At 45.3% G+C, this 17,298-nt stretch overlaps 1 protein-coding gene across 5 annotated transcripts in view; it reads left to right on the top strand.

The window, feature by feature from the left end:
- The window catches only part of DVL1 (dishevelled segment polarity protein 1), a 39,182-nt gene that overhangs the window by 332 nt on the left and 21,552 nt on the right, over window positions 1-17,298 (top strand). For all 5 annotated transcript variants that reach the window (XM_088536172.1, XM_088536171.1, XM_088536174.1 and 2 more), the window contains exon 2: window positions 16,176-16,245. In XM_088536172.1, the coding sequence (XP_088392298.1) occupies window positions 16,176-16,245 (70 nt within the window). The remainder of the gene's footprint in view (window positions 1-16,175; window positions 16,246-17,298) is intronic.

Below are 17,298 nucleotides of genomic sequence, written 5' to 3'. Positions count from 1 at the left end.
TGAGGCGGCCGCGGCGCCCGCTCCGCGCTAGGCCGCGGCCGCCGGCACCGGCGGGAGCCGCCGCTAAAATGGCGGCCCGGCCCGAGCACCGGGGGAGCCGGGCGGGCTGCGGGGCTGACAGCTCCGCGGGAGGGTCCCCCTCGGCCGCGCTGCCGCCTTGTTTTACCCGAGCTGCCCCAATCCCGGCCTGGCGGGATGGGTGGTTAACGGAGCCGGCCGGGCTCCTGCGGCTCCCGTTCCCTTCCCGCCGCGGCCTCCCGTTGTAGCTGTCACCGCGCCGGGCCTCGGCCCTCGCCGCAGGATCGCGTCAGCCGCGCAGGGCTCTGCTGAGCAGCTCAAGGGAGCCGGGCTCGGGGTGCGGCGGAAGATGAAGCCTTGTAGTTCAGCCAAAAGCCTCCCTGGAAATCCAGCTGCTTTTCTGGGTCTGCATTTGTGCGCTAGCGTGTGACCACAAGCAGTTATTGAAACGATAACCTCTTTATCCGCCACCACTAACATATCCCGGTAGTCTGTTTATTGGGAATGCAGCTGACAAGGGTCCGTGCTGTCAAATGCCCTTTGTGATCGTTTTTTCCCCGTTTCTGAACGCACTTAGGAGCTATCGGCAGCGTTCTGGTTTACACACACCAATGTGGATTTCATGTCGCCGGGGTTATTTAACCTTGTAGCAAAATAAAGCAATAAAACTCCATTTGACAGTTTGCCGGGAAGTAACTTTTAAAAGGTATTTGTTGCTTTGTAGTAAATCAGTTCTCTTTGTACTCGCATCTGTCATGGGTAAGATGATCTTTACATATTAAGTGCTTTGCCAGGAAAAAAAAGAGCAGGTTTGAGAAAAGTAATATGGACCTGATAATAAAATAGCAGCATGATAAGGGTATGACAGTGGTATTTGGTGAGGTATATTCTCCTACATGTTCTTTTACACATTATATAGATTTTTTTCTTTTTTTCCTACTTCAAGTATGAGACCTGCAGCCTTTAATTGTTTCTTTATCCATGGTAGAATGTGGATATTGTTTTGTTGACATGGATTTCTTAAGTGTCGAGTTGTTGGTATTGGCGTGTTCTTGCAGGAATGTTCATGTATTGGCCTGTTTTAGTGGCTGTGGAAACATTTGGGGAGAAGCAAATAACTACAGGAACTACTTGTTTTCAAAATAAGGTGTTTGAAATTGTGTATTCTTAAATTTTTCTGCTGAATCCTAAAGTGACAGGGGATATGCCTCTCAGTAGTCTTAAAATGACAGTTCTGAGACTTTTATGGAGCTACCTCATCAAAGGGTGTTTGATTTATTGAGAAAGCTAATACAGACACTGCCACCACTGCAGAAAATTCAGTTCTGAAAGGACATACCCCCGTTATACCCCAACGCCTCAGCTGAGTTTATCCTGCATGTTCTGGGTTGCTTTTGGTAACAAGGTAGGTAACACAAATCAGAGGATTTCCTTGTTAGTCTCAAAACCAGAGTGAAAAATACCTGTTCTTCTTTCCTTACCTAGAAATGAGGGAAGTGAAGAGTTGCAAGTGGATAATTAGGTCTAAGGTCTTTAAATGCTGTTTCCCTTATTTTTACAGCAGTCTTAAATATGATTGCAGCACTCGTGGTGCTTAGAGCTTTGTAAGGAGCGTGGCTGCAATCAAATTTGTGATGCAGTCAAGTACTGTGGGGTTGGAAGTAAATCAGCAGCAAATAGAGACGTGCAACCGTTGGCCTAAAAAAGGATGCGTTCTGGGGCAAACCTCACAGGGGCTGGCAGAGTAACGAAGATATGTGAAAATGCATTTGTAGCTGGTTTGCTGCTTTGTGGTGGTCGGTTGTGTTTATTCTCCACGCCACAACAGAGCTGCAGCAAACAAGCAGCAGTTATGTGCTGGGGAAGGGGGTGCTGCCTCAGTGACACGAGGACACACACGCCTGGGCAGTGGCTATGAGGCTATAGAAGTTAATGGTATATAGATTCATGCTAAGCTTATTTGGTCATAGAGAGTTTACCGAGTTTTTATGTCCATCCCTTCAGCATAACAAATTACATAGTTTGGAAAAGGTTGTATGCTGTTAAATGCCTACATGCAAGCATATAGGTATAGTATATAGATATAACATATATAACTTCAATTTGCAGGATTTGTGCTGTATTTCCTGGCCAACCAGAGGAGTAGAAGCATGAAAAGAAAATTACCTTCAATGTAGGGCCCTATATTAACTAAAAATGTTCCTCAAAACTACACAAATAGACAGCGCCTACTTTTTTTCTGTGTTTATTCTGGCTGTTTCAAAGCACAGATATTTGCTGCTTCGTTTTCTTCTTCCTTAATCACCTGATTACCCGGTGAGGAGCCAGGGCCCCCTTGCTGATGTTGGGGGGATCCTGCTGGGTCCTCCTTCTCCTTTTTCCACGAGTTATTTTACATGAGTGTTGTGATTAAAAAGCTCTGAAATGTTTTCAGGAGTCAAAATACCAAGTTTATGTTTTAAACCCTTTGGTAAAAGCCTCCGAAAGTCTAAAAACACCCAATTTACCCTGCAGTGGTGGTAGATGTGCGGGCTGGGTTTTCAGTGTGGGTATTCCTGATTTTCAAGCCAACCCGTATGGTCATAACCCAGTCCTGGCTTGAACACCTTTATATTGTGACCCAAGCTGAGAGGTGACCATAACAGACCTGTCTGTCTAATTTCTCCCTCATGTGTCTGAAAATATTATTCAAAAAAGGTTTTTTATTTCTGTGTCTTCTGTAAGCAGTACCCAGGCCTAAACTACAGTACCATTTTGGTTTTTAACGTGGCGTTCTGTTGTTCTGATCTTCTGTTCCTCACATTGCTGTGCACAACTATAATTTGGCACGTTCGCTGCTGCTTGGCAGGGTGGTTTGCAAATCCCAGGACGGAGTGAAAAGTAGTTCTTGTGTTAGGAAAGCAAATGTTTTCCTGCGAATGTGGAGCCTCCTTGAGAAGCCCGTGCTGAGGAACTGCCTTTGCAGTTCCACACATGTTGTTGTAATTAAGGCACAGCCTTTCCTGGATCCTGAAATAATGTAATAAATAATTCTGTTCAGGCACAGTGTTTGCATTGAGTTATTTCCTACTGTGGAACACTGGAGTTCCTTAGGACTGAAGCAGAGCTGGATTTGGGGCATTGGGCCGTACCCGGTTGTGATATGGAAATGAAACAGGTCTTGGTGTTCCTGTGCTGACTGACTAGCTTTGCTGCTTGGAAACTGCTGGAGAAGCTCCGTGTAGGAGTGGTGTGTTTCCTTCTGCGCTTCAGTTACGTTTGAATTTACTACAGTGCCTCGCGCTGCTAATATTACATTATCATTAAAACTGTACAGAACAGATATAATGTGGATCTTTAACTTCCTTTTTCTGACAATATTGCTTTGATTTATTTTTTTTCTGTGTTATTTCCTTCTTGATAGCGACTTCTGCATTGACTCTTGATAGCATGGACCTGTCTCCTGCATGCCTAGGCTTTCCTGCTGAATTTCTGTGGGTATGGTGGGTTTTCTTGAAGATGCAGGTGTTTAGCTGCATTCTGACTTGGACTCGGCTCCTGGCAGGGGTTTGTAGCTTCTGGTTTTCCTCTAGGCAGTGGCAGGTTAAGGTGGGACGTGGCAGGGGCTCATCCGTGGCGTGGTGGTATCTGAGGGGAGGTGCTGGTTGTGTTGGATCCTTCGGAAGGGGGATCGTCACCCGCTGCCGCAGTGACTCGCAGCAACCCATTCCCTTCTCGCAGGGGAAGAGCTTGGAGGTCACTTCCTATCACTGGAATTGCTGATTATACAGCCACGCATCCTTGTGATCATCTGTGTAATGCAATTTTGTTGATTCTTTGATGATTGAAGAAGGAAAAATAAAGATACAGATAGGTGATGCTCTCATCATTAACACTGAGAGCTGCATAAACTGTGTAGGATACTAGTGATTCATATTGAATCTACGTGACTCATCCCATATTAAGAATTCCTATCTGTATCCTTTTAAATGTTAGGTGTTTCCATAGCTTTTTCTATATTGTGTTATGAAACCACTATTACTAACTTCCAAAATACAGAGCTATATGTGCTGTATATGATCCAGACATTCCCATAAGATTCCTGTTTTAATTTTGCTATAAAATAGCCTACTTTGAAACTCTGTTTTACCGTTTTGTCTCTAGTTATAGTCTCTGTAGTTATAGTTATCTTGTCTCTATAGCATCTAGTATAGGATGCTATAGGATGTAAGTACAATGTGATGGGTTCAGAGGGAGAGCTGTCCCACCTCAAATATGTGGCCTGGCCGAGTCCTCTGTACAAAAGCTCATGCTGATAAATATATTCCATAGAGTGTTGCTCTGATTTCCTTTGTGCTGTTTAATCAAGATGAGAGCAGGGCAGGAGCTGCTGATAATGTCTTTCAGTACTGCAAAATAAAAGAACAAGCCTGTCTTGGGCTCTGTAATCTTCATCCATCAAATACCAGGGTATGTCTCTTCTGCTCTCCTGGATGAGGTTCAAGTCCTCATTCTTTCCATTGTGTGAACTAATACTCTTTTGATTATACTTCTTTAGGGAGTATTTGAGGAGTGGCTTTTCAGGCATTCCTTTGGTATCAGTAACAAAACTTGCTGTTAAGTTGTAGTTTTAGGAGCAGCTGTTCCTTGCTTGTCTTGGTACCTGATGTGTTGAAGACGAACAAGCGGTTGTGGTTTAAAGCTTGGGGTCCTGAGCTGGACGGGCATGTTTTTAAGTGCAAGAACAATATGAGAAACACTAATTTGGGCCGAGCTCTGTGCTTGGAAAGCTCTTCCTGCCCTCATCCAGGGATAAGGCAGCAGGCTGGGCAGAAGCCTTGAGGGTAGATTCTGCCATTTAGATGGGCCCTGTTTGCAAGGCAGCAGTTAGGACATTGACTTCCTTGGTGGTGGGGCGAGGGGAGTAGTGGTTGCAACAAAGATTTTAATGAGGTATTTTTGCTGGTATTTTTAAGGAGACTTCCCAAGACTACAGGCAGCATGAAAGGAAGCATTCCTCCATACTTATTTGAAAGCTGAACAAGCAGGTGAAAGAGGCTGATATCGTAGGTCAGTTACAGGTAGGAATCTTTTTTCTTTAAACAGAATAAAATGAAGTGGTTCACGTTTGCATCACAAAATGGAGCTGGTGGAACAGTGTGCAGAGAGGGCATGCAGTAATAAATGCTCCTTGCTGCCCTGTTGTAGAAGGGTGGATACCCTCAGAGTAAGTCTGCGTGGGTCAGACCTAGGCAAAGGCCATGCTGAGGCACCTGCTGTGATAAGAACTTGGACAAGAGTTTTATCTTTGTAAGCGGAAAGTGGAAATACTACACAGGGTCTCCAAGACTAAAACGTGGGTTGGATGTGTCTAGGGAGCAGTCAGAATTCGAGATGATGTCCAGGCTAGTGCCTTGAGTGACAAGAGGGGAGATGAGGTGCTAAGAAGCTGGAGTGCCAAGGAACTTGCCAATTTGACACACATGCAAGGTTACCTTTACAGAGCAGCGAGGTAGCATCTCCCTCTGCGTGTTTTTCTCATGTACACCTCTGACTCCTGCCTGTCTGGTTTCATTTACTCACAATGTTTCTGAGCAAAGAACATGTTTTCCAGAACAGGATTGAGTAAATAATTTGTTTCCCAAGGGTGGAACTAACTAATGCAGGTTTCCTGAAGATTTGTGTCTTTCCTGTGCTAACTCACCCTATTTTCTGCCTCATTCCTTATTTTGGCCTCCTTAGTCAGTTAGCAGGTAGCCTGTTTACTTAAACGCAGAGATAAGATTTGGGGCCTCAATTGGTGATGCACTCATGATTTACTATATATGTCTATATATGCCTATAGAATGCTACCTGAAAATACCTTTCTGATGGCACATGGGCTTGAACAGATGAAGTAACAAACTGGTTCCTTGTAAAGCTTTTTCCCCCGTGCTTTTTTGTCCATACTTGTTTGTGTGTAAGCTAGAAAGGATGGTTGCATAATAGTCAAAGTTGTCTTAAGGTCACACAGGCAACTCTTCCATGGCTCACCAAGAAAACGAGCGCGAGGCCCGTGCAAGGCTGGGAGCTGCGATCTGTGGCTAAGTTTTACAGCCCTCTTCTTCTGCCAGCTTTGCTTTGCTTTGGCAGGACATAGCAAGTTATCTAGCAACACTGAAGTGCTATTTCCCACTGATCCAAAACCTGGTGAAGTCCATTTCGCCTTGTTTCACTGCAATATTTAAAGCATAATATTGAAATAATACTGAGAGCGGCAAGGGTAGGGCCTAGGTCTGCATACCTGGCTCAATAGCAAACGCACAGAGGGCTTCACGAGAAAGGACAGTCCTGAAGACAGGAAGGGAGATTCTTTAATGCCTGTGAGAGGCTGAAGAACGTTACCTAGCGGAGGAAAACGGTTGGTCACGTAGTTAAAGCACTGAGGTGAGATTTGAGGTGTGAGCAAGGAACCTGCATCCAGCCCCAGAGCTGGACACGCTGCAGCGTGGTGCTGAGCTGGGGCCTCTCGGTCTGTCTTTCCCCCAATGTCCTTGTTTGAAATCTATAAAGATGTTTTAGGGACAGTGTCTTAGTGCTCGTGTCTGTGCAGCACCCAGCACTGCCCTGCTTGACTTTCTGCTGGCATCAGAAGGCCCTATTGTAGTACAAATAATAAAAATATGTACAAGAACACCAGCCTCCCAGACCCCAAAGCTCCTATTTCTGTATCCACACTAAGTTGGCTTACACATATTTAGCCAAGCTGGTTCTGATAGCTCTGTGCAGTACAATTCACTGCTTATTTTAAAGACCCACCTTTAATTTAATCTAAATACTTAAAAAAAAAAAAAAAAAAAAAAAGCTTTTTCTGCTGGAACCAGAGGATTTCCCTGCTCTGAGGGTGGAGTATGTTATATTTATTAAAAGCTAATGCTGTGAAAACATGCTGAAGGGATACATCAGGTTTGGTCTCCTTCCTGTAGCTAGTGATTTGCAGGGAGACAAGTTAGAAAAGCAAGTTTACTACTGTTTGTTTAATGAACACCTTCCCATAGTGTATGCAGGTTTGTTTCCAGTGCTCAGGTAGCCTTGTTTTGTCTTAAACCTACACACACAGGCTGTACAGTTGTTAAAAATATTAGCCATCTCTGCAGGATCGAAGTTTAGCCCCATATCTGTGCTTTATCTAGGATTTTTGAAATAATTTTTAGAAGTTTATCACCCTTCTAACCCGCTGCAGGAGGGTGAGCAGTTAACAGCAGATGAAGCAGGAGGAATCCACATCGAGTGCTTTGAAAGCAACCATACATAGCAAGGGGATGGATTCAGTTTTGAATTAAGTAATTCATTGACATGCAGTATTAAAATCTCTGAAGATTGCCAGGCCGTGTTTGAGGTGAGGGCGCTTCCGCGTGGATCCTGCCTGACATTTTTGAGGATAGCTCCGTTCACGCTCACCTGGGAGATCCCGCTTCAAATGCTGTGGCTTGCACAGCTCGTGGTTATCATTCTGATCCGTGCGTTCAGGGAATCAGGATCTTGGAATGGAGAGGAATTGGCTGTGGCTTGGGCATCGAGCTCTCTGGATCTTCTGCCCATCTTCAGCTCTGTTTCAGTGCGAAAGCCAAGAAGAGATTTTAGGTGCCTGTCCTGTGTGTGGGTGGAAAAGCTGTGGGGTTTGGCTCTGCTTTTTCCCTCTGATTACTGCTCGTCCTTTAGCAAAGGACGGTCGGATCAGCTGACACTAGAATGCCATTTTATAAGTTAATTAAACAGCAACTCAAGGATTAATAAGCATGTTGGGAGAGGAGAGAGAGGATGTCTCTGGTGATAGTGCTGAAATGCTGCTTTGGGGGCCTCGTTTTTGGAAGGGATTACTGGAGTCTTGTTCTCCAGTTCCTGCTGTAGAGATTAATAATACTGAGACAAGCTACTGAACAAATACAGAGGAATTTATAGTGCTTAAGAAAGGAACAAGCAGACTATTTGCTCCATAGTTCTCTCTGTTGCGGCATATCTCCATGACAAACCTAAGTAGATGATCAGAGATTAACTGAAGGAAATAATAATCATTCAGGGTTATTTCTAAGGCCTTCGTAAGATAAAAGATTATGAAAATCATTTGGGAGGACAGTCAAAGGGTACAGAACGGTAACATTAAGGCCAGGAAACGTCCAGTGGTTCAGTTACTGGAGCTGAAAGCTTGAGGATGATAAAACTTCTTCCCAAAACTTGCACCGTGGACTCGCTCATGAGCGTTTGGCTCCTGGCCTTACTGTTTTTGTCTTGTTGTTTCTGAAGGCCAGGTAGGATGTCGGTGGCGCGGGAGTGCAGTTCTGAGGTTCCTCAAGCCCTTTAAGGGTGGCACTTTGAAAACAACTGAGTTTTTAGCCACATGGAGGTAATATTTTGATCTATAAGACTGATGACTTAATCTTCCCTCATACTGTTCCATGTACTAACAGGGTGCATTTTTGTGAAAGCTGTGGTTTTTTTCTTCCCAGGTCTTTGTGCAGACTGAATAGAGGGCTTTTCTGTGCTAGGGTTTTGTCACGACAGTTCTGGCAGCCCAGGCAGCTTCGTCTTAGAGGAGAAGTAATTGAACGAGACTTTTGCTGCCATTAACTTCTCTTGCTTTGCATTTAGGAGCTTTGAATTATGAGAGCGCCCTATGCCTTGGTGTGTTGCAAACACCAGCCAGGCTGGTAGATGCTGCAGTGCCCGACTTGCCTGCTCCAGTTTTCAGGAAAGCATGTGGAGCTGGGGCTTTGCTTTCATCAAGAGGTAGATTTTTAGCACACTTTTTCCAAGCTGAAAAACCCCCAAATCACTGAAATTGAGGCTATATTCCTCCTAAAAATCTCATTACTGTATTACAGGCTTTGCGATGTTAATGCTTTCAGCAATCCTCAGCTGGGGAGTCAGTTGTAATCCAGCTTGCTGTGTTAGAGGTGCACACACCACACTGTGCTCTGCTCACCGGGCCTGCAGCCCCCCAAGAACGGGGAGACAAGTTTTTGTCCCTCTCTACCGCTGTCCTAATGTGTCTCCTGGGATATATCCCTTAGCCTCCCTGTGCTATTTAACTGGGTTAATGTATTTTTGCACTTAGAGATGGAAATCTTTAACCCAAGAGGTGAAGACAATACAGCTGTCATCTCTCCTTATTGTCTCTAGCAAAGAGTTGCTCTCTTTTGTATCTGGAGGGCAGACTAGCTGTTTTTTAGCAACCATTTGGTTCTTTTAAGTGTTTTTCAATTAGGAGGTAATGGTAATTTGTTTTAAAGTACAAAAGACCATTTGACTCTTGGCATCCCTGCTGCTGTTTGCAGGAGAGGATCGTAAATGGATGATGCTGTAATTTCTTGCTCGTAATGAAGTTTTGCAGCTGGCTTTAAAAAGTGTGTGGCATAAACATATTTTGATTCTGTGCATCCCTTGAATATTTACTGTTAATTTCAGCAGTAATTATGCGGATAATTAGAAAAGAAAGAGAGGGAGAAAACATGCTGTTATTGAGCAATGTGAGCAATGATAAAGTGGAGCGAGATTCTCTGTGGCTCAAGCTCAAGCTTTTCATAGGAGAAAGTCCCATTTCTCCTCCCGATGGCGTTGAGACTGCAGCCCTGTGAGTGCAGTGGTTTGAATGAGTCTGTGCTGAGGGATCGTGTGGGTGTAATGTCCAAATTCAGCAGCATGGTGTAACGTGGGCAGATCTCTGAATCCTCTGCTGCTCTGGATCAGTGTCGCAGCCCTCTCTGTGCCAGTTCTGTGATGGTGGCATCTCCGAGCTCGGCCTTGGGTGCAGTGCCAGGGCTGCGTGTCTGAGCGCTGCCATCTGCTCCGTATAAATAGAACCAGGCACTTGCATCGCAGCATATGGAATTTTATACTCGGGGAGCCCCCAGCGATCAGCAAAGTGCAGATGCTCGTGGCGTTCCCGCCGCGGTTGGTGGGAGCTCCTGGATGAGAGCAGCACATGGCACTTCGTGGCAGTTCCTCCTCGTGCACATGGCGTTTGCTGAGCTCCCTTGGGGTCTGCAGCGGAGGATCCTCACGGTTCCGAGCAGCGGGTGGGATCCCTGCAGCCTTGCACGGCAGGTTCAGACGGAAGGGCTTGCATTTATTTAGCCCAGGATGTCATTCAGTGTTTGCTTCCTGTGTAATAATCCCAGCATTTCTAATCACAGATCAATTCATTTTCTTTCGTTATATACTCCTTAGGATTAAGAAGGAGTTGGAATACCAGAAGGCCCTTGCATCAGACTCATCATAGCACAGTAATCCTAACCTTAGAATGAATTCTAAAACAGCTGAAATAGGAATACAGTGGGAGAGGAGCCTTTTTATGCCTTGCCTGCCCGTTCTAACAGCACTAACAGGCGGTCGGTGTGTTGGGGAGTTGGGAATCTCCCTTCACAAGTAGCTCTGAGTCTTTGCAATGTAGCTCCAGAGTTTTTCCACAACAGCAGTTTATCGGTCTCTTCTTATGCAACTGTTTCCATTACTTAAGAAGGAAACAAATCAATTTTTTAGCGCCTTCTTAAGGTTTAAAGGAACTCATAGGTTTGAAAATTCTCAAAAGAGATGATTTTATTCTTTAAAAAAATGTACATTGAAGCTTGCAATCTTTGAATGACTTTTCCTTCCTCTTTTGTGGAATGGGAAGAAGAGAATGACTGTAGGGACTAGGGATGCATGGATTTGAGGTCTGAATTCCTTTTATTTTTTGATATCTCCCTGTACACCTTATTTGACCTTGAGCAAGTGATCCTAGTGCCTGATATGACAACCAGTTAAACTTGTGCCTCCCTTAGTTTACATGCAGGAGTCCTCCCTTTGGAGGAAACTATGAACATATTAAAATCAAGTGCCTGGATACCTTGTAAACATGAGCTTTTATCTTTTGAGGTTTCGGTTCACCATTTGTGAAAACTTTTAAACCAGACTAAATTTGGGGTTCCCGCAATCTAATGTAGACATTGACAAGCTCCTTATTTCAGTCCACACAAAAATTCTCTCTGGCTTTAGTGGAATTAGAAGCTAATTCTGAAGTGGTGGTAGTTCTGTAGATGCATTGAAGTGGAGCAATCAAATAGTTAATGTTGAAATAGCTGCCTGGTCTTTGAGCCTGTCCCAGCAGGGGCTGCATTATGTGGTTGACATCAGCGCTGCTCCAGCTCCTGCTTCTTGCACATCCTGCTTTTGTATCCCCCACCTCTCTCCCTGCATCTTCTTAACGCATCTCTTAGTGTGGTCAATAAGCAAATTCGTCATCTGCTTATTTTGTCTTTATTTTTGTCACCCCTCCCTCCCCACCCAGGCCAAATGAGCAGTAAGCCAGTGAATTGCAGCCGATGCTGCTGTGAGTTATCCTGCGCTGCAGGGCAGCTTTGCATTTTTAGTGCCAAGTTGACTTGAGTTTGTGTGACTAAAACCAGCCGGTGCATCAAGAATGGGGATTTCAGCGCCGACCCAGCGCGTGGGAGACCCCCGTTCAACCCTGCCACACCGTCCTCTGCCCTGGGAAGGATGCAGCAAGTCCTTCCTCCTGGCTTTGAGCTGACAACCTTCCCTTCCCTTCCCTTTAGCCCTTTCTGTGTGCTGCCAGGATAAGGAGAGCCTGCTCGCAGTTTCAGGGGGCTTTAAATGTTGCTTAAAAATACAAAACAAAGTAAAATAACCCGTTGCCCCCACTTAGCACGCTGTGGTGCACAAGGCAGTGTTATCTAGTAAATTAAGACAGAGATCCTGTTGAATTCTGTATTTAAATCTGTAAGTATTTATTTAGAAGTCAAATTTACTTGGGCCTGGACAGATCTGGAATGAAAAGTTTGCATTTTCCTTGGTCTGTCCCTTTTGCATGTAGAAATAGTTTGTATTTTCCTTGTTCTGTCCCTTTTGCATATGGAAAGGGGTTGTGTTTTCCTGGTTCTGTGCTGTTTGCATGTAGATATAGGTGCAGTTCTCTGTGATGCATAAAATCCAACAGCTTTTATCTGAGCTGTTCCCCTGAGCAGCCTCTTTGGCTGCTGAGATGATTCTCAAGCAGTGGGAGGTGAGGAACCAAACAGGCAGAGCTGGGCAGGCAGAGAGCAGCACCTACCATGTGAATAGGTGTCCCTCCTGGGACACCCTTGAGCTTTAGCAGCTGCTACATCCTAGTTACAGGATCTTAAAATTGTAGATTTATTTTTAATAAAATGTGCAGCAGTCTATCCTGGCATAGAGCAGAACCCTGAGGGTTCCTCTTTTGCTATGGGGAACTCGTCCCTGTGCTCTGCTTTCTGCACTGGTGAAAACAAGTGATTTTTGGCAAAAACCTGTTAGAAGGATCTCCAACTTCTATGGGCTTGCATCCAAAGACTGCCTGTTTCCTAACTTGTCTCCGCCTTGGGATTTTGTGACAGGTCATGTATCATTCAGTGCCTAAAGAAACTTTTAGGCCTAGTTATTCTTTGAAGGTGAAGAGTGGGTGGAATTTAGAGCTAGCTCTGACCCAAAGACCTCTCACACCTATTTGTCTTTCTACCTTTGAAGGGTAGAAGCTGTCCAGGCCATGCGTTGCATTGCTGAAACGTCTGTGAGACATGGTCCCATGTTATCCCCTTCTCCGTTGCCTTGGAGACTGGATGAAGATGCTGGGAATTGTGCATGCGTGGAAGGTGCAGGAGGCTTCACGCATGGGCACAAAACTGGCTGCTGAAGCCTTCAGGTGGCTTCCTGTGGGAAAACAAAAGGATATTTGGTCTCCTGGGATTTTTCTCTTTAGTGCTGTGGGAGAGCAGCCTTTTTGCTGCGGTTTGGAGGTAAACACGGGTTGCAGTCGGCACTGTTGCAATCTGCACCGCGTGCGTTCCGGGGTCTGCAGGGAGCCGGGCGCTACCGGGCTCAGCGCAGCCCCGCTCCTCCCTTGTCATGTGCTGAGAGTTCCCCTGCAGGAAGCTCATGTAGAGCAGCAGCCCTGATTAAAGGAAACTAAGTAATTTTCACCACATCAGTGACCAGAATCATGCCATTTAATTAAAATACGTCTAGACAAATAACCTAGGGAGAGCGAGATACCATCTCTAATAAGCACTTGAGGTTTCTGCATGGGGACCATACTAAATAAACTCATGAATAGCTGCTTTCCTTTCCCAAGTATCCCGAGCCTGGGAGTATAGCAGCCGCTTCTGGGCTGCGTGAGCATTTCCCATGGAAGTTGATTGGCATTTGTGTCTTTGTTAGAAATAATTTTAACCTGGCTGTAAGTAATATTTTCTGTGGTGTATTGACGAGCACTTGTGGCTACTGTGTTTTTTGACCCAGGTTTAGAATTCTAAGCGGGTGTTTTAAAGGGATCATAAAGAAAGCGTTTCCGAGATGAGCAAGGGTTGAGTCTTATCTCGATTGCTTTCAGGTACGTTTAGCACTTCTTGTTTTGTGGTGTTTGCAGCTGACACTGTATCTGCCATGGTTGTGTGACACCTTTATTGAGGGTGAAGTAAGTGCTTGTAGTAGAGGTTTAGAGTTGCCACCACATCCAGGAGTTGCACAAAGCGGTAGAAATACAATCTCTTCACTTGTATTTTATTCGACTTTTAAAAGACTTTATGTTGAACTTCTTTTTTCTTGCTTTCCTTATAAAGAGCTGAAAGAAAAGAGGTGGGATGTGTTTTCAAGCGGTTCTCCTTGTTGTGCTTTGCTTTCAGAGGGTGATTTCACTCCATGTGGTGCTTTGCCTTAGACAGGGACTTCGTTCCACCTAGACAGTAGTTGTCCGGGTAGAACATCCACGTACCCTGGATCTGACACAGAGCAGCAGTGAACGTTGGTGGTTGTTTTGGAAGAGGTAAATACACTGCAAAATTAAGAATGGGCAAAAGAGAGAAGCAGTTGTCAGGAAAGCTGGAAGGGAGGACAGGTAGAAGTACAAATAATGAACTTAATGCAAATAATGTTCTTGTGCCTGCCAAGTGTGATATTGAGTAATGATTTCAGCTGTGCTGCTCAGGATCTGTCACTCTGCAAATACACCCATAAAAGCTCCTGTTTCCCCTGCCTTCCACTTAACGTGTGATCGGGGCAGCGTCACCTCCGTTGGGTTTTATGGGATGTTGGTTTTTATTTCAAGTGACGCTGTCAAAATTCCCATCTCACAAAGATTGCTTTAATTGAAGAAGGTTTGGAAACGGAATCATAGAATCATAGAATCCTTAAGGTTGTGGGTTCTTCAATGTGTGGTGCCTATTTATTTTTTCTTTACGTAATGAAACTAGAGAGACCAGTTTCATTTTTCCACATTGCAAAAATGGTAGTATTAGAATTTCTGTGTGCTTGCAAGAGGTTATTCAGAGTGGTTATCTTTATTTTCAGTGTTTAGGGCAGGGTTTTCTTGTGCCTCTGGGGCCGTTTATAGAGCGAGCGCAGGTGGGTGCTGGTTTTTGGCAGGTTGATGCTGTGCAGAGCACATACGTGGAAATGCAGAGCGTTTTCCGTGGTTGTGATACCTAGAAAGGAGCCCCCGGTGCCGCTGGGTCTCTGCGTCGCCTCGGGGAGCGCTGGCCAAGCCGGCCGCACGAAGAGCCTGCTCGGAGCCCCCAAAAGCTGCAGTTGGCCCTGGTTTCTTGCTCGCCAGCTCAGTGCAGGGAGGTTTGAAGCTCTTCTGCATCGCAAACTGCTGCTGTGGTGAGCAGGGCCCTTCTGATGCCGCAGAGAAGGTTTTGCTCTTCCCTTCCCTTTCTCGTTTCCCAGATCAGCACAATACCCCTTCCAACCCTCGCCCGTTAATTCAGTGGGTGACTTTATTTTCCTTCCTTTCTGAGTGGAGAGGGCCACCGAAGGCTCCCCGTGTTGAGACCTCAGCTACAAGAAGCCTGACGTTTTAGTCTGACCCTAGAGGTTCACACTGAAATGCAATCGGCCTCAGAAGGGCCCTATTTTTAGAGCTGCAGCGTTGGCTTCTAGTCCTGAGCTGTCATGTGCTCCCGTGTGTGATTTTTACTCTTCTTTTCTTTAAAGAGTCAGAAAAGGGTCTGTCAGCTGTTCGCTTTGTGCATGCTGCAGTTTATACCAGCCTTAAAGGAACTCCATGTCTTCATTCTACTTATTCTTACTTATTCTACTTAGGTTCTCCTAAATTACCATCCTCTGTCAATTGGTTTTACACTATAGCACACAGCCTGATCTTCAGGGATGTTTTAGATTCTCCATGGAAGTTCAGCCCGTTTCCTTGGAGGGCTGGGCTAGAGAATGGGGCCAAGGAGCATTTCCTTGTTAATCTTGTCTTTTCCTGAGCAGACGGAAAAAAAGTCCCGTAGCTAATTCTGAAGATTAAGGTGCTCACAGGTGAAGTTGAGTGCGTGATGCAAGTGTGTGCAACGCTATCAAAACCAGCCTTTAAGCAGCTGTGAATCAGGGAGCCACTAGAAGTTTGTGGGGTTCACTTAATATTCTTAATCCAGAGTCAGCAGATTTTTGGAGGCAGTAAAAGGTTTGGCATTGGGATGGAAGGGAGCTAAGGCCAAAATCCACTACTGGAGGAAGAGAAAGCAGGATGAGGGGAAGGTAAGGAGCAGCCTAAGTTTCTGGGGCAGGTAGCAGAGGGTGCCCGAGCACGCGGGGTTGGTAAGTGCTCAAATACCCTGCACCGAGCAGGGCGCCAGGGGAGCCGGACACAATTCCAGGAAGCGCGAGCAAGGAGGGGCTCGTAGCAGCAGGGATTGTTTCATTTAGCAATTATTTGCCTCAGAGAGGAGATTTAAGAAGGAAAGCAGAGGATGTGAGCGGCCGAGAGCCCTTCCCTCCTCCCCACACCCTTCTGCACATTCCCTTCCTCAAGGGAGACGGGATTCGTGTGCGAGGGGATAGTGGGGAGTTTGCTGACCATGTGCGATAGATCTGGGGGAGGTTCAAGAGCTCGGGGTCTTTTTCATGAGCTGTGACTGCTCTGCTGTGTAACCTTGCATGAGTTAGTCCCCTGCTCTTCTCCTTTTGCCTTTCCTTTTGCCTGGTAGGTGGATTTGTAGGTTGAACTAAAGAACATGCTATCTTACACATCAGGATTTTTTGGAGTACAATGAGGTGGAGAGTGTTAACGATTAGTCAAAATATGTACTTTTTTTTTCCTGGTCCATTCAAGAAAATTCTTGTCCCTCCTGATCTGATGTTATTTCAAATGCTTGATTTTTCTTCCTATTATTATTATTTTTCAGGGTGGTAAAGGAAGAAATCTCAGACGACAATGCAAAGCTACCGTGCTTCAATGGAAGAGTGGTGTCCTGGGTATGTTGGTTCATGCATCTCTATGTACATATTGATTTATTGACGACTTGGCAAGGGAGTTGGTTTCTGATTGTTGGAAATGCCTTTACATGTTGCATCCCAGTTTACAGGGAAGCAAAACCACAGTTTTCCATTCTGTCTGCAACATCTTATTTCATAACATGCAAATGTTTACCCATTTACCTTTTGTTGAGAACAGTAATAGGCAAGTCCTTGATCCTTGTTAAAAATGCCTTCTGCAACAGAAGGTGAAGGTAGCAGCCAGCTTGTCATCAGCAAGAGCTGGAAGCCTGTGCCCAGCAGCCAGTGCCATAGTGCATTAAAACCCCATTTATTTCAGCTGTGACACGAGTAGCTGGACAAGAGTTGGTGAGCACAGATTGTGCAGGCAATAGGAATGTATATGTTTCTCCAGAAGACAGATTCCCTCTTTCCTTCCTTCCCATCCATCAGCTTCTTTTCAAATTTTTATGTGTATCCCATGCACGTGAGTTCAGTTTATAGCACAGATGCTCTATACTGGGTTATAGTACAGATGATTTAAAGCACTTTTTTACAGATGAATCGGACAAAAGCTCCTGTTCATCGTTCTGAGCAATCAGCTGGGGCATCTGTGCCTGACCTACATCACCAACTGCAAATCACTTTATTTTTTGCACTAACACCCATAAAATTGTCATGCTTATCTGCTTCTCCTTGCTACTAATTATTGTAGGAGTTTTATGTAAATCTTACTGTAAATTAATTGTCCACAGTTTGGAATCCTCTAATACCCTATTCACTGGAGCTGGGATAGATAATTGCATCCATAAACTCCGGGGCTAGCAGCGTTGCTCTTTACATTTAGGCAGGGTCCTGTTCTTGTTGGCTTCCCACGTGATGGGCCTGAGCCGCCTTTGTCTCTCTTGCTGCTATAAAATATGCATCAGCTGGTAGCAGACAGCTTGGATTCTGTCACCAACCCATCTGTGATGATTGTCCTTCTCCCTGTGCGTTGCTGCAGCGGGGATGTGCGCGTTCCCCGCGCAGCTTCCGCACTAGAGCCGGGCTCTG

The sequence above is a fragment of the Tinamus guttatus genome, unplaced genomic scaffold (assembly GCF_059628265.1).
Source record: "Tinamus guttatus ecotype Peru unplaced genomic scaffold, ASM5962826v1 Tinamus_guttatus_pri_ptg000652l, whole genome shotgun sequence".
Taxonomy (NCBI): domain Eukaryota; kingdom Metazoa; phylum Chordata; class Aves; order Tinamiformes; family Tinamidae; genus Tinamus; species Tinamus guttatus.
This window is presented reverse-complemented; position numbering and strand designations above follow the sequence as displayed.